This window comes from Camelina sativa, chromosome 5, assembly GCF_000633955.1.
Source record: "Camelina sativa cultivar DH55 chromosome 5, Cs, whole genome shotgun sequence".
Lineage (NCBI taxonomy): Eukaryota > Viridiplantae > Streptophyta > Magnoliopsida > Brassicales > Brassicaceae > Camelina > Camelina sativa.
In genome coordinates, this window is record NC_025689.1 from 4,943,193 (window position 1) to 4,970,536 (window position 27,344).

At 35.1% G+C, this 27,344-nt stretch overlaps 5 protein-coding genes across 6 annotated transcripts; 3 read left to right on the forward strand and 2 right to left on the reverse strand.

The window, feature by feature from the left end:
* LOC104785546 lies at positions 6,387-9,740 on the forward strand (the record flags this gene model as incomplete). 2 transcript variants are annotated; one of them, XM_010510780.2, is given in 4 exon segments in its annotated part: positions 6,387-6,560; positions 7,057-7,296; positions 8,829-8,988; positions 9,207-9,740. In XM_010510780.2, coding segments are annotated over 4 exon segments (884 nt in total), but the record flags the coding sequence as incomplete, so codon positions are not given.
* LOC104785548 lies at positions 10,214-11,898 on the forward strand. Its single transcript, XM_010510783.2, has 3 exons — positions 10,214-10,292; positions 10,747-11,146; positions 11,365-11,898. Exons 1-3 carry the CDS (start codon positions 10,214-10,216, stop codon positions 11,672-11,674), a joined length of 789 nt encoding a protein of 262 aa, XP_010509085.2. The 3' UTR covers positions 11,675-11,898.
* On the forward strand, positions 14,398-15,570 carry LOC104788901. The gene is made up of 2 exons (XM_010514669.1): positions 14,398-14,820; positions 14,881-15,570. The coding sequence occupies exons 1-2, from the start codon at positions 14,398-14,400 to the stop codon at positions 15,568-15,570; spliced, it is 1,113 nt and encodes a 370-aa protein (XP_010512971.1).
* LOC104785549 (O-acyltransferase WSD1-like) lies at positions 18,057-20,351 on the reverse strand. The gene is made up of 7 exons (XM_010510784.2): positions 20,069-20,351; positions 19,381-19,950; positions 19,221-19,287; positions 19,031-19,125; positions 18,736-18,945; positions 18,492-18,629; positions 18,057-18,382 (listed from the first exon to the last, which is right to left on the reverse strand). The coding sequence occupies exons 1-7, from the start codon at positions 20,255-20,257 to the stop codon at positions 18,215-18,217; spliced, it is 1,437 nt and encodes a 478-aa protein (XP_010509086.1). The 5' UTR covers positions 20,258-20,351; the 3' UTR covers positions 18,057-18,214.
* LOC104785550 (O-acyltransferase WSD1-like) lies at positions 22,108-24,768 on the reverse strand. The gene is made up of 7 exons (XM_010510786.2): positions 24,491-24,768; positions 23,723-24,292; positions 23,522-23,588; positions 23,004-23,098; positions 22,685-22,894; positions 22,474-22,611; positions 22,108-22,383 (listed from the first exon to the last, which is right to left on the reverse strand). Exons 1-7 carry the CDS (start codon positions 24,704-24,706, stop codon positions 22,216-22,218), a joined length of 1,464 nt encoding a protein of 487 aa, XP_010509088.1. The 5' UTR covers positions 24,707-24,768; the 3' UTR covers positions 22,108-22,215.

Consider the following 27,344-nt stretch of genomic DNA (forward strand, 5'->3'; position numbering starts at 1 on the left):
TTTTTTTAATAAAAAAAATATATTTCCAATTGAACAATAAATAAAACACATTTTGTCATATACATTTAACTCAGAATTTAATATAAACTGACAAAAAATAATTAAATCACAACTAAAACACACTCAATCATATAAATTTAACTCACACTTTAATATAAAACTGAAAAAATATTTCCTATTAAACCACAAATAAAATCCATTTAATCATATAAATTTAACTCACACTTTAATATAAAGCTAAGATAAAAAAATATTATCTATTGTCCCTATTGTCCCTAAAACAAATGTTCTCAAGATCAATCTATTCTAAAAAATATAATGATGGCACTGGCCCATGCATTTCAAATATTGAAACCTTAAAAACCAAAATGAAGAAGAAGAAGAGCCAACCTTGTGTTTTCTAAAAAAACTTTCTCGCTCTTTCCTATTACATCTATAGTTTAATTATCATCGATCTCTAATTTTTGACATGTGTTATAATAAAATAAATTATTTCTTACAATCGATCTCTAATTTTACGAGATTCTGAACTTTGCTCCGGTATGTTGTCAAAGTTGGTTAAGGTGATGATTGTGAATCGGAATTTACAATGTTAAAAAAAAAATTAAAGTCCCACCATATAAGATACAAATAAAATGAAGTATTAAAAAATTTTTAATTTAACATTAGTGAGAAAGACATGTCTCGCAAATATAGTGAACCCATGCAGTTAAGACGATGTTTTAAGTAATAGTAGTAAAAATAAAATAGAAATTGGTCATATTACCTAGCCTCCATCCTTGTTGTTTGACGTAAGTCTCTATTTGTTCAATCATGTACAAATCTTTTGGGTCTTAATAAATTTTACCAACTAAAATTGACAAGACATTACTTGCCTTGAAATAGTTACTGGGAAAAATATTAAAGATTATAAGATTGTTGTTCTTTTTAAAAAATTATTGTACGAATATTGGGAAAAACTGATGTGAAAAGTATGACAAAAACTGATTTAACTGGAAGCAATGTATATTACATGTTGGAGAATGAGGAAAAAACAAATACAGAATTAACCAGATGTATATGAAATATAATATCTTTTGCGGAATTGTTGGAGTTCAAAAAACATTGGGTTGACGATGTTGCATTCAAATATAAATTGTCTGCCCAGAGTGTAAGAAGTTTGGCATGTGTTTCAATGGCAATTTTTTCCCAAAGAGAGACAATGTTTTCCCCGAATCAACAGATCTTCGAACTTGGATAGGCGAGTTGCATGTCTGAAAGCAAGTAAAAAATTAGTTTGAGAGGAAGTTTTTAATATACAGTAGGTGAGATATGTGTGGTGTGGATTAGGTAGTTTATTTACATTTTCGTCTAATAAGAGACATTTAAAGTTGAGTAAGACATTGTTTCTTCTAAAGTATGGAGCTTCCTAAAAACAATCCTATTTTTTACCAGTGGTCATCGTTAGAGAGTAACTCTAGAGTAGAGTAGAGAGCAATTTTTTGGGTTGTAACATTTTTAAAAAGCGTAGTTAGTGTGTGTGGGGTGGGAGTGTTGATTCCCAGTAGATTGAGGGAGAGAGATTATAATAATAATAAAAGTAATCAGAAATTGAATTCTATTGGATTATAATTTTATGGAAAACAGATTACTAATATTTAATTAGAAATAAATAAGAAAGCAATTATCAAATGACTTAATTTGCTTTGATGGCAAGACGTTACGTTTTTAAAAGCAGAATACAAATCTAAAACTAAATTCGAGCTACTTCAATTTAAATACCGTATGGGAGGAAGAGAAACACAGGGGCTGCATGTTCANGACATTACTTGCCTTGAAATAGTTACTGGGAAAAATATTAAAGATTATAAGATTGTTGTTCTTTTTAAAAGATTATTGTACGAATATTGGGAAAAACTGATGTGAAAAGTATGACAAAAACTGATTTAACTGGAAGCAATATATATTACATGTTGGAGAATGAGGAAAAAACAAATACAGAATTAACCAGATGTATATGAAATATAATATCTTTTGCGGAATTGTTGGAGTTCAAAAAACATTGGGTTGACGATGTTGCATTCAAATATAAATTGTCTGCCCAGAGTGTAAGAAGTTTGGCATGTGTTTCAATGGCAATTTTTTCCCAAAGAGAGACAATGTTTTCCCCGAATCAACAGATCTTCGAACTTGGATAGGCGAGTTGCATGTCTGAAAGCAAGTAAAAAATTAGTTTGAGAGGAAGTTTTTAATATACAGTAGGTGAGATATGTGTGGTGTGGATTAGGTAGTTTATTTACATTTTCGTCTAATAAGAGACATTTAAAGTTGAGTAAGACATTGTTTCTTCTAAAGTATGGAGCTTCCTAAAAACAATCCTATTTTTTACCAGTGGTCATCGTTAGAGAGTAACTCTAGAGTAGAGTAGAGAGCAATTTTTTGGGTTGTAACATTTTTAAAAAGCGTAGTTAGTGTGTGTGGGGTGGGAGTGTTGATTCCCAGTAGATTGAGGGAGAGAGATTATAATAATAATAAAAGTAATCAGAAATTGAATTCTATTGGATTATACTTTTATGGAAAACAGATTACTAATATTTAATTAGAAATAAATAAGAAAGCAATTATCAAATGACTTAATTTGCTTTGATGGCAAGACGTTACGTTTTTAAAAGCAGAATACAAATCTAAAACTAAATTCGAGCTACTTCAATTTAAATACCGTATGGGAGGAAGAGAAACACAGGGGCTGCATGTTCAGATTCTATTTGTTTGTTTCTTAAGTGAAAATTTTTTTAATTACCAAAAGGTTAAGTTGACAATTGTGGTCATATTTAATTATCAATGGACAAACGTCAACTATATAAAGCGCCAGATGTCATCGGCTCAAAGAAAGTTTAGAAGAAACCTTCTCTTATTATATAAGATTTGTTGAAAAATTAAATCATCACTAATCTAAAATGAATACAAGGCTCTGAAATGTCTTTTATTTAGCGCTTTATATCTATCGCCCTTTCTTGTACGTAATTAACGAACTATTACTGTTAATCTCGTTACACCCTAGGGTTTAAGCTAAGTTCACATAGAAGATAATATATATTTTATGCCAGCTCAATGCTAACATGGTCTTAGCCTCTTAGCTAGGCATTCTAGGCCAGTTATATCTAGGTTTTGCGTATTATATTTAAAAGACGAAATAATGCAAAAGTAAAAGAACTTCTATTGATTTAGCAAAAATAACAGTGAATTAAGTCAAAACAGTTAGTGATCATGATTTGTACTATGTTATCATTATGTCATCACTCAGATTTAAACCTGGCAGTCGTAGTTACAATAAAAACAACTTAACATAGAAAATTGTTACTCGATCTTCTCATATATAATTCGATTTCAAAGTGTCTATCTTTAATTTAAAAATTTGTAACGCAAAAAGAATCAGAGTCATTTAAAAGTTGGAAAAGGTTATATATATTACAAATTGTAACAAGTTATCAGATTACACAACGAGCAAGTGAGCAACATTAGATAGAAATGGACATGAGAGTGAAATGGGACGAACGTGGTCGAAACCCTCATAATCAAGGAGTCAACAATCACCAACGAAGAATGTTTTTTTTTTTGTTTGAAAAAACCAATGAAGAATGTTGTCTAAAACTATTATCTTCTATATGAGAACTATGAACAAATGCTTGCGCGCGATATAATTCAACGATCATTTCAAACATTTCAAACGTTTCATATGTGAAACTCAAATCCAAGGTATACTATACGAAGAAATGTCAAATATAGGCTTAGGGAACGAGAATTACGATATGAAAGAAAGAATGGAGAATGGGAAAAACCATATCATTCGATAAATATTCTTCAGTTTTACTTTTAAGGGATAAACTTGAATCTTTTTGGATAAACGACCGACCTCCATAAAAATCATATAGGGTCCACGTGGTGTGCGTGGAAGACCCATATCTACAACTTTATACGTAGCTAGCTTGGTCCATCCATGGCCGAGTACGATTGGACATAAAGATAAATACAACCTGACATTTGAAGCGAAGCATTTGGCGGATTTGCCAACTTCTACAACAGATGATGTATGACTATCACTAAATAATACCGGAAAAAAATGTCTCACTTAATAATCAACCCGACGACCAAAATTTGAAAATTATTTGCTTCATCAATTATATTACTAATTTGAGTTAGAGATGGGACCGTTCATAAAGGTATCACGGGTATACTGATAGCAAATTTTTCTTGTTTTTATTTTCAAACGCAATTTTGTGAAATACGATTTATCTAAACGGAATCAAATGATCAAACCCATTGTAATATAATTTTTTTTTTTTGGTAGAAACCATTGTAATATAAATTATATAAGTATTTAATTCATCTTTATTCATGCTTTTCTAACATCTTACAGTATTGTTTTGAAAAATATTTTTTGACGTGACATTTTTATGGTCTTTCTGCTAAACACCTCGAGAAAAACATAGCCTTCATTTATTGTTCTCCAGAGAATATACTATAGCTTACCCCAAAATGGCTTATACAAACATTCGATCAAGTATTAATTAATGCAAGGAAAATATATGAATCAGTGAATCTTCATTCTCTCACGGGAACTTCTTAGCAGGATGGACAACCACACGGTTAGTACACTTCTATGTTGTCGCCGATCGAGACACGTGGCGAGATTTGTGGATCGTGATAGACGCTTGCGGCTGGGGTCCGAGTGTACATTGTCTTTTTGGATAAAGGTTCAGTGGTTCACCAAATTTCATTGGATTAGAGCACAACTTTGAAATCTCCCAGTTGTCCACGTCAAGTTTTTCGCTAAAATTTCTTTCCTCTAGTTTGTTTCTTTCTCATTATTTAGATGTAAGTCTTGACTATTCAAGCGACATGGATTTAAAGTATTTTTGTTTGGGATTTAAGGATGGTCTCCTACTATTTCAAAGTTGTGATAAGTATCTAGTGTCGACTATATTGAATAACTTATAATATTCGTTTTTGAATTTGGATGTTGTGATTTTTTAATTTCTTTTGTTAAAAAGTTTATTTGGGTACTTATTTTTGTTAAGCCGTGAGTATTGTATGACACGTAGACGACTATTTTATTTAAAGCCTACAAAGATTGTTTAATCATGATTAAAACATGATTTTAATTTTAATCCTAATTAATTGAAAAATACACCCCAACTGGAGTTTGTTGATATTTGTAGACAAAGAGTCTCAATGGTTAATATATGATGGAAAAACTAAAATTTAGAAAATTCTGACAAGAACAGACAAAAAAAATTGTAACCAAACATGGAAGTATGCTTTGTAGAATTGAAATATAAAAAAATGCAAAAATTTGTGGAGTAATGATGATGATGATAATGATAATGACGGGATGATGGTGGTTGTGGTGGTATGATGTTGATGATGGATGATATGTTGAATGGTGATAGTAAGATACTATGATGATGGTAATGGTATAATGATATGGTATAACAATAATAATGATGATGATGCTGGTATATATGATAGTAAGTATATAATGATGAAAAAATTAACAGATTGAAGTTAATCTTTATGAACCGTTCCAATAATATAAGAAATTAGACATCAGAGTAAACTACAAACTATTTGTACAATATACAGCAAATTTGATTCTAGATGTTTTTGCAATGTGATTAACTCCCTATTTCTTTTTCTTTTTTTAAACAGCTGCAATCATTGATTAATGAGCAATGTGATACTCATAATTAACTCCTTTTTCTTAACCATAATTCATAAACCTAATGTTTTCAACTTACAGTAAGATGAGCTACCGTATTGGTGGGTTATATTCAAGGGCGGACGTACGTTACGGTGAACCGGGGCACTTGCCACGGGTAAAAATTTTAAAATTAATGTTATTTTACATGAATTTTTAAGTATGCCCCTGCTAAAATATTTTTTGTTGCCCCCATTACCCTATTTTCTTCTTAGATACATGTTTTGTGTTGTGTATAATACTAAAATATCATACAAATACAATACAAAAACTTAATTTTGTTTATATTCCATATATTAACAAGCCCATATTCTATAAATAAAACAAAATATTATTACTTATCTTAACTTAACAAAACTAATCAAATGTTTTAACTGATATAATTTTATTTAAAAAATAATAAAAAAATAATTTAATATTATTACCCCGGATAAAATTATTTTCTGGATCCGTTATATTCTCTTCTTTTAAAAAACGTGTGAGATCTTATTACATAAATATGATTATTTTATGTCGGGTGGGCAATTTTATCGGTTGAACCGGCCGGTTTGTTGTTGTTAATTTCATCACCGTTTCGGTTTGGTAAAGAAATAAAAAAGTTAGCAAGAAGCAGAAAAAGCACGGCGAACGGAGGAGATAATGCAGAGCACACCGTTGGGGACGACGGCGGTTTCACCAGTTTCAATCAAACACAACAACTCTTATGTCCGCTTCGTTTCCTCTTCAGGAGTCTCTCTCCATCGTAAGAGGCGCCACTCTTCGTCTCTCTTTCTCCTCTCGCCTAGTGTTTCTATTTCTCATCCTCCTTCCAAAATCAGATCAGGTATTGACCTCTGTTTTTTTGTTTCAAGCCTTGATGAGCTCTCTGATATGGGTATTAGACATAGTTCTAGATTAGTATTGATCTAGATCGAGTTTCCAATTCCTCCTAACCACCCAACCCAAGTAATCAATTAAGTTAATCGTCCCAGATGAATTCAGTTAGAGACTTTGTAGTGTGTAATTGACCATCCTCCTCTTGTTCACCGACTCTGAGTGTTGAAAGATTGAAACTTTAACCCATCTTCAAAGCAAACAGTTGATTGTAGCCAAATTAGTTTTTGCATGTTTGCTTTAGGAAACTTAAAGCCTTAAACTTTGCGTGATTTGAGCATAATCAACTGTGGTACTGTGTAATTCATAAACTTGAGACCTCCTGTCACAGTTAGTCTTTGATGGAATAGATCTAAAGTTTACTGCTTTCATGAGGGGTGTTGAGTTTTTATGGTGAGTTTGTGTCAGTGGATGATGAATTTGTTATTTTTGATGTTTGTATATAGGAGGAGTGTGCAATGCAAGTCAAATAGCTGATCTTTTTCCAGCGGTTACACCTGAAATCGTTGTTCGTGAAGCAAGATTGGAAGACTGTTGGGAAGTAGCAGAGACTCACTGCAGTTCCTTCTTCCCTGGATATTCGTTTCCTCTTGATGTTGTTCTTAGAGTAGATAGGTTAATGGCTATGGTAATGGGATTTTCTGTTCCACCAGGGTGCCGGAGGACTTGTTTAGTCGCTGTGATAGGTAGTTCTGCTNCAGTAAGATGAGCTACCGTATTGGTGGGTTATATTCAAGGGCGGACGTACGTTACGGTGAACCGGGGCACTTGCCACGGGTAAAAATTTTAAAATTAATGTTATTTTACATGAATTTTTAAGTATGCCCCTGCTAAAATATTTTTTGTTGCCCCCATTACCCTATTTTCTTCTTAGATACATGTTTTGTGTTGTGTATAATACTAAAATATCATACAAATACAATACAAAAACTTAATTTTGTTTATATTCCATATATTAACAAGCCCATATTCTATAAATAAAACAAAATATTATTACTTATCTTAACTTAACAAAACTAATCAAATGTTTTAACTGATATAATTTTATTTAAAAAATAATAAAAAAATAATTTAATATTATTACCCCGGATAAAATTATTTTCTGGATCCGTTATATTCTCTTCTTTTAAAAAACGTGTGAGATCTTATTACATAAATATGATTATTTTATGTCGGGTGGGCAATTTTATCGGTTGAACCGGCCGGTTTGTTGTTGTTAATTTCATCACCGTTTCGGTTTGGTAAAGAAATAAAAAAGTTAGCAAGAAGCAGAAAAAGCACGGCGAACGGAGGAGATAATGCAGAGCACACCGTTGGGGACGACGGCGGTTTCACCAGTTTCAATCAAACACAACAACTCTTATGTCCGCTTCGTTTCCTCTTCAGGAGTCTCTCTCCATCGTAAGAGGCGCCACTCTTCGTCTCTCTTTCTCCTCTCGCCTAGTGTTTCTATTTCTCATCCTCCTTCCAAAATCAGATCAGGTATTGACCTCTGTTTTTTTGTTTCAAGCCTTGATGAGCTCTCTGATATGGGTATTAGACATAGTTCTAGATTAGTATTGATCTAGATCGAGTTTCCAATTCCTCCTAACCACCCAACCCAAGTAATCAATTAAGTTAATCGTCCCAGATGAATTCAGTTAGAGACTTTGTAGTGTGTAATTGACCATCCTCCTCTTGTTCACCGACTCTGAGTGTTGAAAGATTGAAACTTTAACCCATCTTCAAAGCAAACAGTTGATTGTAGCCAAATTAGTTTTTGCATGTTTGCTTTAGGAAACTTAAAGCCTTAAACTTTGCGTGATTTGAGCATAATCAACTGTGGTACTGTGTAATTCATAAACTTGAGACCTCCTGTCACAGTTAGTCTTTGATGGAATAGATCTAAAGTTTACTGCTTTCATGAGGGGTGTTGAGTTTTTATGGTGAGTTTGTGTCAGTGGATGATGAATTTGTTATTTTTGATGTTTGTATATAGGAGGAGTGTGCAATGCAAGTCAAATAGCTGATCTTTTTCCAGCGGTTACACCTGAAATCGTTGTTCGTGAAGCAAGATTGGAAGACTGTTGGGAAGTAGCAGAGACTCACTGCAGTTCCTTCTTCCCTGGATATTCGTTTCCTCTTGATGTTGTTCTTAGAGTAGATAGGTTAATGGCTATGGTAATGGGATTTTCTGTTCCACCAGGGTGCCGGAGGACTTGTTTAGTCGCTGTGATAGGTAGTTCTGCTGATGAAGCCATCTGCTTTGGAAGTGAAGATTTCAAAATTGGAGCTTTTGATGCAAAGATCAGCTTAAACAAAGGTTATGTTGCTGGAATCTTGACTGTGGATACTGTGGCTGATTACCTTCCAAGGAAAGGACCTCTCCGCCAGAGAAGGTTCGGTTTCTGTCTCATGTTTTATTTCTGTGGCCAAGCACTGTGCCTTTCTGTTCTTAAGACTTAAGGACCAAGTGTCATCAATATGTGCAGCTAAGGAAACTTATTAGGTTTCAGGACCCTTAGCGGCTCTTGTCATTATTTGTTTTGTTTAGATTGTGTTGGTTCTCCACTCTGTAATCCTTTGATTTGATGGTGTGTTACTAATTTGAAGTCAGGACGGGGATCGCTTACATATCAAATGTGGCTGTTCGAGAGAATTTTCGACGCAAAGGAATAGCCAAGAGACTCGTATGGAAAGCAGAGGCTTTAGCCAAGAACTGGGGATGTAGAGCTATCGGCCTTCACTGTGAACTCAACAACTTAGGAGCCACAAAGCTTTACAAAGATCAAGGTTTTAGATGCATCAAGATCCCTGAAGGATCGACTTGGCCACAACCAAAGACATCTCCGGACACCAGGTTTAACTTCATGATGAAGCTCGTGAACAACAACAACAATACACAAGCTCTTGAACAGTTTCGGTAAATCCGACAGAGAAAGGAAATTTGAATACCGTCTGTTGATAATGTAAATATGTTATTTGAGCCTGTGGCCTGCATTTGTTTGTTTCGCAGTCTTGTATAAATCCTACTGTCTATAATATTTCAACCAACTACGTTTTGTAACTAAGGTTTTGTAGCGTCAGCAACTTTTTGCTGAGCCGGTGAACCATGTTTCTAAACATTAAGGTCTTAGCTATACTTGATCTAGCTACCAAGGTAAAAACAAAAACGTTGAAAAGTCGTATTCATCGCATTATGCTATACAAGATACATATTTTAAACATGAAAAGTATTTATGAAATTCAAGATTAATATCATTCAAACAAGAAAAAACCAACATGAAAATCGAATAAATCTCTTACTCCGAGAGAATCCTTAATTTAGATCAAACCAAGCCAACATAATGCCTTACTACATTTCACCATAAGGACCAAGTGACATCAATATGTGCATCTAAGGAAACTTATTAGGTTATAGGATCCGGAGCGGACCTGTTGTTGTCATTATTTGTTTTGTTTAGATTGTGTTGTTGCTCCACACTGTAATCCTTTGATTTGATAGTGTGTTACTAAATCAAAGTCAGGACAGGGATCACTTACATATCAAATGTGGCTATTCGAGAGAATTTCTGGCGCAAAGGAATAGCCAAGACACTTGTATGGAAAGCAGAGGCTTTAGCCATGAACTGGGGATGTAAAGCTATCGGCCTTCACTGTGATCTCAACAACTTAGGAGCCACAAAGCTTTACAAAGATCAAGGTTTTAGATGTATTAAGATCCCTGAAGGATNAGTATTGATCTAGATCGAGTTTCCAATTCCTCCTAACCACCCAACCCAAGTAATCAATTAAGTTAATCGTCCCAGATGAATTCAGTTAGAGACTTTGTAGTGTGTAATTGACCATCCTCCTCTTGTTCACCGACTCTGAGTGTTGAAAGATTGAAACTTTAACCCATCTTCAAAGCAAACAGTTGATTGTAGCCAAATTAGTTTTTGCATGTTTGCTTTAGGAAACTTAAAGCCTTAAACTTTGCGTGATTTGAGCATAATCAACTGTGGTACTGTGTAATTCATAAACTTGAGACCTCCTGTCACAGTTAGTCTTTGATGGAATAGATCTAAAGTTTACTGCTTTCATGAGGGGTGTTGAGTTTTTATGGTGAGTTTGTGTCAGTGGATGATGAATTTGTTATTTTTGATGTTTGTATATAGGAGGAGTGTGCAATGCAAGTCAAATAGCTGATCTTTTTCCAGCGGTTACACCTGAAATCGTTGTTCGTGAAGCAAGATTGGAAGACTGTTGGGAAGTAGCAGAGACTCACTGCAGTTCCTTCTTCCCTGGATATTCGTTTCCTCTTGATGTTGTTCTTAGAGTAGATAGGTTAATGGCTATGGTAATGGGATTTTCTGTTCCACCAGGGTGCCGGAGGACTTGTTTAGTCGCTGTGATAGGTAGTTCTGCTGATGAAGCCATCTGCTTTGGAAGTGAAGATTTCAAAATTGGAGCTTTTGATGCAAAGATCAGCTTAAACAAAGGTTATGTTGCTGGAATCTTGACTGTGGATACTGTGGCTGATTACCTTCCAAGGAAAGGACCTCTCCGCCAGAGAAGGTTCGGTTTCTGTCTCATGTTTTATTTCTGTGGCCAAGCACTGTGCCTTTCTGTTCTTAAGACTTAAGGACCAAGTGTCATCAATATGTGCAGCTAAGGAAACTTATTAGGTTTCAGGACCCTTAGCGGCTCTTGTCATTATTTGTTTTGTTTAGATTGTGTTGGTTCTCCACTCTGTAATCCTTTGATTTGATGGTGTGTTACTAATTTGAAGTCAGGACGGGGATCGCTTACATATCAAATGTGGCTGTTCGAGAGAATTTTCGACGCAAAGGAATAGCCAAGAGACTCGTATGGAAAGCAGAGGCTTTAGCCAAGAACTGGGGATGTAGAGCTATCGGCCTTCACTGTGAACTCAACAACTTAGGAGCCACAAAGCTTTACAAAGATCAAGGTTTTAGATGCATCAAGATCCCTGAAGGATCGACTTGGCCACAACCAAAGACATCTCCGGACACCAGGTTTAACTTCATGATGAAGCTCGTGAACAACAACAACAATACACAAGCTCTTGAACAGTTTCGGTAAATCCGACAGAGAAAGGAAATTTGAATACCGTCTGTTGATAATGTAAATATGTTATTTGAGCCTGTGGCCTGCATTTGTTTGTTTCGCAGTCTTGTATAAATCCTACTGTCTATAATATTTCAACCAACTACGTTTTGTAACTAAGGTTTTGTAGCGTCAGCAACTTTTTGCTGAGCCGGTGAACCATGTTTCTAAACATTAAGGTCTTAGCTATACTTGATCTAGCTACCAAGGTAAAAACAAAAACGTTGAAAAGTCGTATTCATCGCATTATGCTATACAAGATACATATTTTAAACATGAAAAGTATTTATGAAATTCAAGATTAATATCATTCAAACAAGAAAAAACCAACATGAAAATCGAATAAATCTCTTACTCCGAGAGAATCCTTAATTTAGATCAAACCAAGCCAACATAATGCCTTACTACATTTCACCATAAGGACCAAGTGACATCAATATGTGCATCTAAGGAAACTTATTAGGTTATAGGATCCGGAGCGGACCTGTTGTTGTCATTATTTGTTTTGTTTAGATTGTGTTGTTGCTCCACACTGTAATCCTTTGATTTGATAGTGTGTTACTAAATCAAAGTCAGGACAGGGATCACTTACATATCAAATGTGGCTATTCGAGAGAATTTCTGGCGCAAAGGAATAGCCAAGACACTTGTATGGAAAGCAGAGGCTTTAGCCATGAACTGGGGATGTAAAGCTATCGGCCTTCACTGTGATCTCAACAACTTAGGAGCCACAAAGCTTTACAAAGATCAAGGTTTTAGATGTATTAAGATCCCTGAAGGATCGACTTGGCCACAACCAAAGACATCTCCGGACACCAGGTTTAAATTCATGATGAAGCTCGTGAACAATAACAACACACAAGCTCTTGAACAGTTTCGGTAAATCCGACAGAAAAAGGAAATTTGAAAAACTAAACGGTGTGTTTTGCTAAGGGTGCGAAAAATAGGCGATTAGGGTTTTGGTTTACGTGCTCGCAAAGTCTGCTTGCCGGTGCTGTTAGGATGCTTGGAGGGGATGGCGGAGCGGTTAGGAGGTTTGTCGGGAACATCTAGTCCTCCAGTGAAGGAGTCGTGGGTTTCGATGGTTAAAAATAAATGTGTTCTGAAAAAATTTGAGGTTAACTTTACTTCCTTGGAGGGTAAGACCTCTGTTGAGATCCCCGATGAGGTGCTCAGAAATGTCACGCCGCTTTGGGAAGATTTCCTTGTTGGCAAAATTTTGGATATTGCTCCTCATATTGGTAAGGTTCATGTTATTCTAAAAAAGATCTGGAAACAAGGTTTTGAGTATCAGGGGATTGATGTATTTGAAGTGAACGCTACAACTATGCGCTTTAGGGTCTCTGATCAAGTGATTCGATCGAGAATTCTGAAACGTGGTATGCGGATTATTTCTGAAGTACCGATGGTGGTTTCGAAGTGGTCTCCTGACACTGAAAAAGCTCGACCGGAGGAAAAATCCATTCCCCTATGGGTTTGGTTAAAGAATGTTCCGATGCATCTTTACTCCTGGGAAGGACTTAGTTTTATTACCAGTGCGGTGGGAGCACCAGTGCGGTTGTATCAGGAAACACTAGCTTGTTCAAATTTTGAGGTTGCAAAGGTTTTTGTCCACGCTGATCTCTTGAAGCATAACTTTCTCAAACAAGGGCACTGACTTTAGTGTTGATTTCCATTACCCGTGGCTGCCACCGAAATGCTCTGTTTGTGAGAAATGGGGTCATCTGGCAGCTCGATGTAAAAAATCTGCAGAATGTCTATTGCCTGATCAGTCAATGTAGGAGCATTGTAAAAGCATGGGGACAACAGTGACTTCTGAGTCTGCAGAGCCTATTGCTAACCCTCGGTTTGAACCTGCTGAAGATGGTCTCCTCTCACAGGAGAAGCATACCGATGAGGCGAGTTTGGCTGCTGAAATGAACCAGGTAGAGGATTCGGGGAAGTCGTCCACTGTCTCACCGTCGAAAACTTATCGTAGCCCGACTAAACTTCCTGGTTCTGATGTTGAGGTTGCTATAATCTATGCGTCAAAATTTGCGGTTTTAAGTATGGAAGAGGAAGAGGAGGAGGGGGAGATTACTAAAACGGAGGAGGTTGAGAATAAAGTGGAGGAGACTCCTGCAGAATCAACTAATACTGCAATTCAAGTGCACGAAGGTTCTTCTCATCCTACGAATCAGTCTATCACTCTGGAAGCAGGGTGGGAGGGACGCCTTCCTTCTGCTCGAATCTCTCAGAGGAGACAGAAGGACACCACGGAAACTTCAATCCTAGCATCTAAGGCTGTCACAGCTTTGGTTGCTTCGAAGAAGTCTTCCACCCGACGCTCTTAAATGATGAGTTTCTCATGGAACGTTTGTTGATTAAACAAAACTATTAAACATTCCGTGGTTAAGGACTGGACAAGAAATCTTGAAATGTTGTTTGGTTGCTTATTGGAGACGCGAGTCAAAAAAAAGAAGGCAAACAACATTGCATCTTCAGTTTTCCCAAACTGGTATTTCTTGGCAAATTATAAATACTATCGTCTTGGTTGCATCTGGATGCTTTGGAGGCCTACTTTAAGGTTGTCTCCGGTATTTAAGAGTGACCAAATCATCACATGCACTGTGTTACTGGCAGGTGAAACAGAGGAATTTTTTTGTTCTTTTATTTATGCACGGAATACTGCAGAGGAGAGAAAGAGCTTATGGGAGGATATGCGGAGCCATCATGACTCTCCACTCTTCCGGAATAAGCCATGGTTACTCATGGGAGATTTCAATGAAATTTTGGATGGGGAGGAGCACTCTGATCATTCGGTTTCCCCTGTTATTTCACCGGGTATGAGGGAGTTCCAAGACGTTGTGAATCACTGTAATCTGATGGATATGGGATCTCATGGCCCATTATTCACTTGGGTTAACAAGCGAGATGACGGTCTCATTTCCAAAATACTGGATCGAGTACTCAATAACGATATTTGGCTTCATCGGTTCTCGCGTGCATACTGCGTTTTTGAGTCAGGTGGATGCTCTGACCATCTTTGTAGTCGCCTGCAGTTGGATATGGGCACACCGGCTCTCAAAAAGCCGTTTAAATTCGTTAACTCAGTTGCTAGTCTCCCTGTTTTCATTCCTCTTGTGAAGTCATACTGGGAGACTATAGAGCCTTTATTTCATTCCACCTCTGCCATGTTCTAGTTTCTGAAGAAACTTAAGGGACTGAAGCAGGGAATACGGGACCTGACCAAGGATCGCTTGGGGGATCTTGTGAGAAGATCTCATGAAGCCCACCTGGAGTTATGCGCAAAGCAAGCAGAGACATTATCACATCCGACTATTGTTGTAGTGCCAGAGGAGGCTGAAGATTTTGAACACTGGCAGTATGTAGCAGGATTGGAAGAAAACCTCTTAAAACATAGATCTAAACTGCATTGGCTTCACGTTGGTGATCAAAATAATCGAGTTTTTCATAATGCTGTTAAGATTCGTGAGGCACGCAACTCCATCAGGGAGATTCACTGTGCTGATGGTTTTATTGCAAAAACTCAAGATGCTATCAAACATGAAGCGGCTCGTTTTTTCTCTGATTTTCTTGGACAGATCCCGAGTGAGTATGAAGGAGCCACAATTGACTCATTGGAGGCTTTATTGCCTTTTCGTTGTACTGCAACTCATACTGCTATGCTTGTAAAGGATGTCTCTGACGAGGAGATTAGTAGTGTATTGTTCTCGATGCCTCCGAATAAAAGCTCGGGTCCCGACGGCTACATGTGCGAGTTCTATAAGTCTGCTTGGCCTATCATTAACAAAGACTTCACTATCGTTGTGCAGTCTTTTTTCGCACTGGTTTCTTGCCGAAGGGTGCTAATACCACTATACTTGCATTGATACCTAAAGTCGAAGAGGCTAGAGTCATGAAGAACTATAAGCCTATATCTTGTTGTAATGTCGTCTATAAAGTGATTTCAAAGATTCTTGCGAATCGTCTTAAAGGTCTACTTCTTGAGCTAATCTCTCCAACTCAATCTCATGGAAAACGTCCTCTTAGCCTCTGAACTGGTTAAGGACTATCACAAAGATGACATCTCTCTCCGCTGCGCTATGAAGATAGATATATCCAAAGCCTTTGACTCGGTCCAGCGGTCCTTTCTCCTCAATATGTTATGCGCCTTACACTTCCCTGACCAATTTATCAATTGGATTCGCCTATGTATCTCTTCGGCTACTTTCTCGGTCCAAGTTAATGGTGAACTGGCGGGTATTTTTGGTAGTGCCCGTGGACTTAGACATGGATGTTCACTCTCTCCGTACTTGTTTGTGATCTGTATGAACGTGCTTTTACATTTGATCAACAAAGCAGCGGCAGATGATAGATTTGGCTACCACCCTCGCTGTCATAACCTTCTCCTCACCCATTTATGCTTTGCAGATGATCTACTGGTTTTTGTGGAGGGAACCAGAAGATCAATTGAAGGTGTGATTAAAGTTTTTGACGATTTTGCAAAATTCTCGGGTTTGAAGATTAGTATTGAGAAATCAACCCTCTACATGGCTGGGATCTCCCAAACCACACTAGAGGCCATCCAAGAATCTTTTCCTTTTGCCGTTGGTGCCTTACCGGTCCGTTACTTGGGCTTGCCACTTCTGACTAAGGCAATGACGAGTCACGACTACGCTCCATTGCTTGCAAAAATACGAAATCAGATAAGTGCGTGGACAGGAAGGTTCTTATCATATGGGGGAAGATTGCAGCTAATAAAATCGGTTCTTATGAGTATAACAAACTTTTGGTCTTCTGCTTTTTGTCTCTTAGGGAAATGCATGAAAGAGATTGAGAAACTCTGTTCTGCTTTACTATGGAGTGGTCCGGACCTCAGCTCTCATCATGCAAAGGTCGCTTGGTCTGATGTCTGCTCCCCCAAAAGCGAGGGTGGGCTTGGTCTTCGTTCTCTCAAAGAGACTAACATTGTCTGTGGTTTGAAATTTATCTGGCGATTGCTATCACACAACTCACTCTAGAGGCAATGCGTACACACTTACCTTATTCGCCACGGCTCTTTTTGGGACATCGCAGCATCTCTATCGCAGGGCTCCTGGATGTGGCGAAAGTTGCTTAAACTTCGAGGATTAGCAAAAAACTTCCACCGCAAAGACATTCAAAATGGTCGATCCACATCATTCTGGCACGATCAGTGGTCGTCTTTGGGAACACTTCATGATCTGTTAGCCCACAGGGGTTGTATTGATCTTGGGATAACATCGTACGCGACTGTGGAATCAGTTATATTCACGCACCGAAGCAGAAGACGCATAGTCTGGTTAGAAGCAGAAATTGCTCTGGTTAGAACAAAAATGAAACCGCATATAGAGGATCTACACCTCTGGAAATGGAGAACAGGGTTCAAGCCACGGTTCTTGACCTGTGACACTTGGTAACAGCTGCGTTCAGCAGATTTGGAATGTGCATGGATGAAGGGGGTCTGGTTCTCTCAGGCTACCCCAAAGTTCGCTTTGATCACATGGCTCTGTATGCTTAATAGACTTTCAACAGGTGACTGAATGTTGAAGTGGAACTCGTCTATTGATTCATCATGCTCTCTCTGCAATGATCCACTGGAAACTAGGAATCATCTCTTCTTCCAATGCCCATACTCTCAGCAGATTTGGTGTAAGTTATCCTCTGGTTTCCTTGGAACATACGCTACTTTGGACTGGGAAGAAATCACAAACCTCATCTTAGCTTCTACACTTGCGAGGACTCCCCTGCTATTTTTGCGATACACACTTCAGGCTACGGTTCATACAATTTGGCGAGAGAGAAATAATCGCAAACATGGCGAAGCTCCAATCCCTGCAACTCGACTAGTAAAGCAGATTGACAAGACTATCATAAATAGGCTCCTTCTCCTTTTGAATTCAGGCAATCGGCAATATGAAGACATCCTTACGCTCTGATTTGCAACCAGCTCATAATGTAATCTCTCATATGTGACTCTTTTCATCTTTAGCTCTGTTACACTTGTTGTAAAGCAATAGTTTTTTTGTTCATTCATTCAAAAAAAAAAAAAATTTGAATACCACTTGTTCATAAAATAGCTCTCATAATGTAAATATGTTATTTGAGCCTGTGGCCTGCATTTGTTTGACTCGCAGTCTTGTATAAAATCCTATTATCTATAATATTTCAACCAACTACGTTTTGTAACTAAGCTTTTGTAGCCTCGGCAACTTTTTGCTGATCCGGTGAAGTATGTTTCTAAACATTAAGGCCTTAGCTAGACTTGATCTACGAATGTAAAAAGAAAAACATTGAAAAATCGTATTCAAGATCCATAGTTTGAAGTTTGAACATGAAAAGTATTATGAAACTCAAGATTAATATCATTCAAACCAACATGAAAGTCCAATAGATCTCTTACTCCGAGAGAATCCTTAATGTAAATCCAACCAAGCTATAACATAATGCATTACTACATTTTCACCACAATTTACCTTTCGCAACCCCTCATTTTTATATCTGCTGAATCATGTCTCAAACCTCCATTTTATGAACTCCTTTCTCCAAGACAGCGAGTTTGATGATATCGAGTGATTCTACCAAGTCATCACATAGTAGATGAGGGTCTGGAATCACCGTTGTATCGACAGCTAGATTGATGATAATCTTGTTTACGTAGCTTACGAAATGGATAATAAGAGCCTTGTTCAACAAGAAACATAAACAACATGTTAGTTAATTACAAATCATCAAAAGCTTTCAAGGATTTATAAACATCTTGTATGGCGTGAACATGATTAGCAATACTTACTTGTGGTCCACCCGTTGCGCTTGCGGTGACATAAGACATGGGATGGCCAAAAAAACTTACTTCTTCGTCTGGACCGATCACATTTGAAAATGTCAATGTTGTGTGATCAAATAATCTCTTCACAATTGGTTCGATTATCTGCATTAACGAATGTATATATATGATTCTTTTTAATACAGATTCTCATTAACAGTTTTATATAATTTAAAAAAATTAGTTATTTAATAGAGATGTTATATTTTACCTTTTTCCCGAATATAATCAAGGCAAATTTGATGAGTCCATAATAAAACAGTGATTCCATGGAGATTTTTTTCATATCCATTGTAGCTTTGGCTCGCCGGATGTATTCCAACGGATCATCCTCAGATCGTATCCATAAAGGAAACATAACAAAGCCTACAAAGTTTCCCCATCTACACTTTGAACCCTTTGCCATCATATTAGCGAGATCCTGTATTCTCTCATGTTATCAACCTTTTTGCATTCCAACTTATTAAAACGGTAAAAAGTGAAAATGATGGTTACAATGATTTTACCTCGATCTTTGTATCTGGTCTTAAATTTACGACTACGGTACCACGTAGACGAATTTTGTCTAAGGATATTTTCTTCTCCACCACCATATCTTCATCTATTATTTTTATTTTTTCTAGTAAGATATTAGAACCTCATTTAACAGTAATGTTTATATTTTCACTAATAGAATGGGGAAGAATTTGACATTACCAAATTTTTTGCTCAAATATCTTGAGAGGCCTGCTTGTGTCATTCCAAGAAGTACATCATTTACTTTCTACAAAAAGAAAAAACATGAATTTCAAATTTCTTAATATAAGAATGTATGGTCTATATATAGAAGAATGACAATAATCATTCATATATCTACCATATTCATTGTATTCTTCACCAACTTGACATCATCAAGGCTTATCATCCGATGTATAACCTTTGTAGATCGAATTCTGTCTCCCGGTTTACCAAAGAGAGGAGTTTTTGTATCTCGCAAAAATAATAATGTAAGAAAACACTTGAACATTTCAATAAGAGTTGTGAAAATGATTCTTATCATTAACCAAAACCACCCAACCAACCACCAACTTCTACGATTGGAATCAACATCTTGTTTTGTAGACGCAGTAGTAGGAAGAGCCTCGGGGTCTGATATTTTTCTTGAACTAGCGAGTAGAAGAGACATTAGAGACATTCCATCACCCAGTGAATGATGTAATTTTCCTATACACAAAGATTCTGCATCTGATGTCTTTATATTCAGTATATGAAATTCCCATAAAGGTTTGGAAATGTCCATTGGAGTATTTGCTAGGTTGGAAGTGTAGTCTTCAATAAATTGATCAGGATTTTCAATGTTGGAATAATCAATATCTGGAACAATAACATGATCTTCTACTCGTACACTAACAGGGATCCAAAACGCTTTTCCATTTTTCTTCATCACCTGGAACGTAACATTGATTGAATGATATAAGAAATTTTTATACGAAATATTCAAGTTTGTTATCGAAATAATAATACTATCAGAGTAACTGTTAAGGCATAAATATATATATGTTTACCACTTTGCTAGAGAAGCGAGGGAGATTGATCCATGTCTTCGTGATACCTTCTACAATGGCGGTTGGGTTGCATCTAGTTTGAAGCCCTAAAGTTAAAACAATGACGCAGTAGAGACTCGGTGTAGCGAACAGCTGTGAAACCGGGCTAAGCGGCTCCGTTGGTGCTGTCTCTTGCTCATTTCTCGCCATGTCTATTCCCTTTTTCAAAGTTATTTAGTTATTATACAATCTTGCCTTCAGCCACGCTTGGTTCTTATACTAGTGTTTTCTTCTCCTTCTAATCTCTCTCTTGATTAAACACGTATTGACTACTCCACTGTGTCATTTTTACTATTATTATTTTCTTCTCTTTCTAATATCCCATTCATTGCGTTACTATTTTGGATATATCTAACGAGTTATGCATTTAGCATTAGGAGTTAAGAGTTGATTTAGTTTATAATTTACTTAAATTCGTTTCCTTTGATCTATCACGAGTAAGTGATGTTTCTATTGTCCCTACTGTATTTGTGAGTCTCAGGCATTTACTTTTCTAGTCAGAGACCAACGTCTTAGACCTTACGTGGGATTGGATTTGTGAAACAAAGTGTAGTTGTAAAGCTTATGTACTTTTCCGGAAAACAGCAAATCGACCGTCCAATTTTTAATTGTAAGGGACAATTATATCTTCCTAACATATGTAGCTCATTTTTTGGGGTTTTAATATTTTTGTTTTCGGAGATGTGAAGGTTAGATCTATACTGACGAAAGATATATGCCAAATGGAAAGGATAAGAAAAAAAGAAAAAAAAAACACACTAGAGAAGATAATATCAAACGAGCGAGTGACATTAGAGATAATTTTGTTGGGAGCATTACATATTTTTTAATCAAATTTTAGGTACGGATTATTTAAGAACTATAGACATTTGATAGTCAAAAATTAGATTGTAATCCCAATTACATCATCTTTATAACAAAGATATATAAAACAAAAAAAGTTGAAAACGAAACTATATGTGAGATACTGTATATATATGATGGATAGAGTAATAAGTTAAAAAGATTAGTTTAAATGGTTCCCATGGTCCTGCTTACCTAAAAAGGACAACTTATAGCACACATGGCACAATATACGAATCAACCTTCATTATACAGAGCCTACACAATTTTTTGTATGGTAGAAAATTGAAAACACGAATTGATTGCATAGTAAACAAAACCTTCAGAGTCTCGTCCTCCGGAGAACTTTGGTTTTATTAAGTACACTCGGTTCCTTATTGGTTTAGCTCTGTTGGTTTGGGTTCCTCACCTACATAATTGGTTCAACTCTTATTCAATTTGGCTATAATTAATTAATTTTTAATAGCTGGAAATGTTTGTAAAACATCTTACTATATTTTCATAGAAAAAATTGTAAAGGAATGGAAAATAAAACGGTTTACCAATCAAATAGGCATGATTTTTCCACATTTGGTATCCCTTTACATTTAAATTTATATTATGATAGGACGATACTATAGAATAGATATAAACTTTTTAAAATTTATAAATTGAGGTCATTGGATTAGTGAAAGCATCTGCCTTGGCCCTCCATATTTATTACAAAAACTTTTGGGTCCCCGTTTCCATAAAATTATATAGACTATGTCTTTTTCCTCCGAATTATACGTATATTTATGTAATTATTATATGGTATCACTATCACCAATTGTCTCCTTTTTTTTTTCTTCATTTCTTTGTTCTGATTGTTTTCATCACTTTTCATTGTATCTAAATTTTGCTGTAGCGATTTTTTTTTTCTTTCGAGGTATTTTACTTCTCAGTTCTCAAGCTTAAATTATACATGATCTTTGTTATGTCTGCCGAAAACTACAAAACACTCGAAAGAACTAATAACATCAAAATATTATGTACATACTGGTCTTAATAAAATATACTAATTAATAATATATATACCATCTAAGTCATATACGAATAGATATTTTGTAAAAGAAACCAACAATTTTTCGACTGTGCGTAGAAAAAAACTGATTTTTTGGGTGTTTGAAATAAAAATGTAAAAAAAAACATTAATCTTGCAAAAGTTTATAAAGAAAGATACCATTACATTACTACATTACACAACATTATATCTTCTGAACATATTATATCTGGTGATACATGTCTCAGACCTCCATTTTACGATCTCCTTTCTCCAAGGCAGCAAGTTTAATGACATTGAGCGCCTCTACTAAGTCATCACACAGTATATGAGGGTCTGGAATCACTGTTGTGTCGACTGCTAGATTGATGATAATCTTGTCTACGTAGCTCACGAAATGAATAATAAGAGCCTTGTCCAACAACAAACATAAAACAAATGTACGTTAATTTCATTCTGTGATTTCTAAATACATTAACTGAGCATAATTAGCTACACTTACTTGTGATCCACCCAATGCGCTTGCTGTGACGTACGACATTGGATGACCAAAAAAACTTGTTTCTTCGTCTGGACCCATCACATTTGAAAATGCCAATGTTGTGTGATCAAATAATCTCCTAACAAGATTTTCTACTACCTGTTACTAACAATATATAGGTAAGCATAAAGTTTTTAGATACCTTAGTTAACAGTGATTTTTATATTATTACCTTTTCCCCGAACATTTTCATGGCTAATTTGATGCCTTGATAGCAAAGAAGTGATTCCAAGGAGAGTTTTTTAACATCCATAGTAGATTTGGCTCGTCGGATGTATTCTAATGGATCATCCTCAGATCTTACCCATATAGGAAACATAACAAGACCTACGAAGTTTCCCCATCTACTTTTTGAACCCTTTGCCATCATAGTTGCGAGATCCTGCATTTTTCATATATCTTGTGAATATATACCTTATGGTTTTTCTTTCAGTATTAAAAATATTGCTTTGTAAGATAAAAGTGAAAATGATTGATTAGAGTGAGCTTACCTCGATCTTTGCAGTTTCTCTTAGATTTACAATTACTGTACCCCGAAGACGGATCTTTTCTAGTAGCTTTTTCTTCTCGACCACCATATCTTCATCTAGTTTTAAAAATATCATAATTTGAAATTGCTCTCAGTGATTTATTACAAATTTATAATAAATGTATACATAAGTTTCTAATGTTATTACATATCTATAACTTTTAGTAGCTCCTTTGTAAAAAAAAAAGTTGCTAAACAACATTTTAATCTATATTACAACATTTTTCTCAACGCCATTAGACAATAGACACTAATGTATTTTTACGTTTCTTTTTCACTATGTAATTTTTTTCTAAACATAAATTAGATTAGAACAGGTGTTAAATATATATATATATATATATATATATATATATATATATATATATATATATATATATATATATATATATATATATATATATTATATTAGAACTATATTTAGCAAAATTAAGGTCAGTGTAATATTCACTGGTAGAAAGAGAAATAATTTGAAATTACCATATTTTCTGCTCAAATATCTTGAGAGACCTGCTTGTGTCATTCCAAGAAGAACATCATTGATTTTCTACACACAAAAGACACACATAAATTATTATTTTCTTAATATAAGAAAACCAAACAAATGATCAATATAAAGAAAATAAAACAAATCGACTAACATAAAGAAACGACGACAATATAAATATTAAATATTCTAACCATTTCCATTGTGTTCTTCACCATCTTGACATCATCAAGGCTTACAAACCTCTGCATAATCTTTCTATATAGAATTTTATCTCTCGTTTTACCGGTGAGAGGGGTTAGACTATCCCGCATAAAACATAGTGTAAGAATATACTTGAACAATTCAATAACAGTTGTGAAAATGACTCTTATCATAAGCCAAAATCTCCTAACCAACCACCAATCCTTATCATTGGAATCAGCATGTTTTCTCGTAGCCGCAGTTGTAGGAAGAGCTTCGGGGTTTGATGTTTTCCGTGAAATAGCAAGCAGAAGAGACATAAGAGACATCCCATCGCCGAGTGAATGATGCAGTTTTCCTATACACAAAGATTCTGCATTTGATGTCTTAATATTTAGTATATGAAATTCCCATAAAGGTTTGGAAATGTCCATAGGAGTATTTGCTAGGTTCGAAGTATAGTCTTCAATAAATTGATCAGGATTTTCAATATTTGAATAATCAATATCTGGAACAATAATATGATCTTCTACTCGATACGTAGCAGGAACCCAAACCGCTTTTCCATTTTTCTTCATCTCCTAAAACAAATAATGTATGATAAAAAAAACTTAGTATAAGTTATTTATATATATGTTAAGAAAGAAAATCAATTTTCTATTAAAAAGGAACAATCACTATCGATAACAATTATGATGATGATGTGATTATGAAAATTTCCTTGCAAGTTATTATGTACGTGTAACAAATAAGGAAAGTAAATATATAAATATGTTTACCAATTTGCAAGAGAAACGAGGGAACTTGATCCATGTGCGCTTGATACCTTCAACAATGGAAGATGGGTTGCATCTAGTTTGAAACCCTAGAGTAAATATAATGATGCAGTAGAGAGTCGGCGATACGAACAACTGTGAAATCGGGCTAAGTGGCTCCACGGCTGATGTTGTCTCTTGCTCTTCTCTCGCCGTATCTTTTTCCATTTTCATAGACATTTTGATTATTCTTCAAAACTTACCTTTAGCCACACTTTCCTCTTATACTACTGTTTTTTTGTTCCCTGTTACCAATTTGATTCAATGCGTTGAACTTGACAGTACACTGTCTTATTTTTGTGACTTTGCTTACGTCTTTTTAAAAAAAAATCTATAATCTGATTTCGCATTTACTGCAGTAATTTGGATAGAGGAGATCAAACGCGTTAGCTAGCTAGTCTTTTGGCTCTTGGAGTTAGAGTTATGTATTTCATAGTTTGTTTTAATTTGTTTCCTTTTTTTAATTTATATCACGAGTAAGTGATGGTTTCATTGTCCCTACTAGTCGTTAAACTATTGTAATTTGACTCTCTTTTTTTTCTTTTCCATCTAGGTCTATTGAAAAGTTGATGAACTTCTCTAGAAAATAGTAAATCGCACAAATTTATATCTTCTTTACTTAGGGGTATATTCAAATTGACATTTTAAGTGATTTGTGTGAAATTTACAAATTCGATGTTATTCAATCATGGATTTTAAAAAGTTTATTAAAATCCACTGTTATTGAACTAATGATTTAAAAATCTACTTTAAGGGGGTTATTGGATGTATGATTTTGATGGATTTAGAAATCCAAACAAAAATCATGTGTTATTCAATCATTGATTTTAATATACTTATCAAAATCATGTGTTATTGGTTCTATGATTTACAAATACTTTTTAAAATCCCCTGTTACTCATTTAATGATGTGTTTTTGGACTTCAAAATCCACATTATGTTTTATATGGATTTGAATGGATTTGATAGTGTAGAATAGAATGATTGAAATCCAAGGATAAAATATGTTATTTCAAAATCCATCTGTTTTGATTTCTAAAATTTACAATTCCATATGGATTTAGAAATCATCTCTCCAATAACAGCCCCTTAAAATCTATTAAAATCCCTTGTTATTGAACTGATGATTTAAAAATCTACTTTAAAATCCACTGTTATTCAAAACAGATTTGTGGATTAGGATTTTAATAATTTTTAGGATTCTGGAGGATTCTTGAGGATTTGTTTAGTTAAAAATACAGAAATCCAAATCTCATGGTTTTAGGTGGGATTTGAAAGAATTTTACAGAAAATCATATAAACTTCCCTAAAATCTATCAAAATTCTAAATTTACTAAATCCCATCAAATTCTCCAAAATCATGGTTTGAATACACCCCTGTCTTCAGTTTTGTGTTTTATCGCACATATCAAAGAAAATGGCTACGTTTTTTATTTTAAATGTGGAGGTATTATCAGTTAATTTTCGCCATTTAAAGTAAAGCATGAAAGGAATAGAACCCTTGTGCTGTGTTCGTCTGAGACGTGCTTTGATAGGTTGTACTTGATAATTTATGGTATCGAAAACGCAGTTCTGAAGTTAGAAATTTACATCCAGTATGCATTCACCTTTTGTACTCATAAATCAATAGGAAATTATGTACTTTCTTCTTTCAATATATACAACGTTTTAACATTTTATACGCGATGTAATAAATAAGTTATTATAATTTGGGATTTTTTTTTTTGTATTGCAGCTTATAATCAAAAATTACATTGGAATTCAAGCAAACAATCTTTTCTAGACATTAAAAAAAGACATTTCAATATCGTTGAAATGGATGAATTAATATTTTTTGAAAAAAATGTTAGTGTAAATGGTTCGTTGGCCATGCGTATAACAACTAAATAATTTCTAAAAGACATGTCAACATTCATTAGATGGAGCCTACAACAATTTTTTATGGTATAACTTCAAAACAGAAATTGATTGTCTCGTCCTCCAGAGACTTTTTGGTTTAACTCAAGCTCAACCACGATACCTGACTCCTCATTTACTCGGTCCATTAATGGGTTAGGTTTCTGTTGGTTTGGGTTCCTCACCTACATATTTCGTTCAATACATTGAATTTGGCTATCACTAGTTGTAAGAGGTGTAAACCTTTTCACATATAGGATGAAAACTTATAAAATGGAAATTTCTAAACCTAATAAATATTAAGACATAAATATGTTATTACTATGCCAATCAATAGACACAATTCTTCCACATTTGATAAACTTTACGTTTATATCCAACGATCATAGGACGTACGAAAATAGAAATATAAATTAATTTGTGAAGCATCCTCATCAGATTAATCTAATTTATAGTGGATACACCTAACTTCTTTTTTAACTAACTAATTTGTGAAGTAGTAAAATCTTTATTTATACAGATACTGTGAATTTTACCCCAAAACAAAAAAAAAACATTTACTGTGAACATATTTATTACATACCACATAAGTGATCCGTGGTCGTACACTAAAATATACGAGTTTTTGTCTTTTGTGGTCATGCGAGAGAGTCTATTTAAAATAAATATTCGTATGGACTATATTCGACTGCCATCACAACTTCATATATTCCTTCAACAATTTTGTTAGGGATGCTTCCGGCTAACAGTAATATAGACCACACTAGCCGATCTCAACACGTTTAACATACTATCGTAACTATTAGCGCCTAAATGTGTCAAAAACTACATAAACTTCCATAGAACTAAAAAATTAAAATATCGAAAATGGTAAAAAATACAGCTGACTTAGCATTATAGATATTTTTCAAGAAACCAACAA

Coding starts and splice junctions, on each gene's coding strand:
- LOC104785550 (XM_010510786.2), bottom strand. CDS start 24,706: ATGTCTATGAAAATGGAAAAAGATACGGCGAGAGAAGAGCAAGAGACA. Junction 23,099..23,521: donor ATATTTGAGCAGAAAATATG/GTAATTTCAAAT, acceptor TTTTAAAACTAG/ATGAAGATATGGTGGTCGAG. Junction 22,895..23,003: donor GAGAAACTGCAAAGATCGAG/GTAAGCTCACTC, acceptor TGAAAAATGCAG/GATCTCGCAACTATGATGGC.
- LOC104785549 (XM_010510784.2), bottom strand. CDS start 20,257: ATGGCGAGAAATGAGCAAGAGACAGCACCAACGGAGCCGCTTAGCCCG. Junction 19,951..20,068: donor CTCGCTTCTCTAGCAAAGTG/GTAAACATATAT, acceptor GTTACGTTCCAG/GTGATGAAGAAAAATGGAAA. Junction 19,126..19,220: donor ATATTTGAGCAAAAAATTTG/GTAATGTCAAAT, acceptor TAAAAATAATAG/ATGAAGATATGGTGGTGGAG.
- LOC104785548 (XM_010510783.2), top strand. CDS start 10,214: ATGAACTGGGGATGTAAAGCTATCGGCCTTCACTGTGATCTCAACAAC. Junction 10,293..10,746: donor AAAGCTTTACAAAGATCAAG/GTTTTAGATGTA, acceptor GTTTGTATATAG/GAGGAGTGTGCAATGCAAGT. Junction 11,147..11,364: donor GGACCTCTCCGCCAGAGAAG/GTTCGGTTTCTG, acceptor ATTTGAAGTCAG/GACGGGGATCGCTTACATAT.
- LOC104788901 (XM_010514669.1), top strand. CDS start 14,398: ATGCGGAGCCATCATGACTCTCCACTCTTCCGGAATAAGCCATGGTTA. Junction 14,821..14,880: donor TCCCTGTTTTCATTCCTCTT/GTGAAGTCATAC, acceptor GCCATGTTCTAG/TTTCTGAAGAAACTTAAGGG.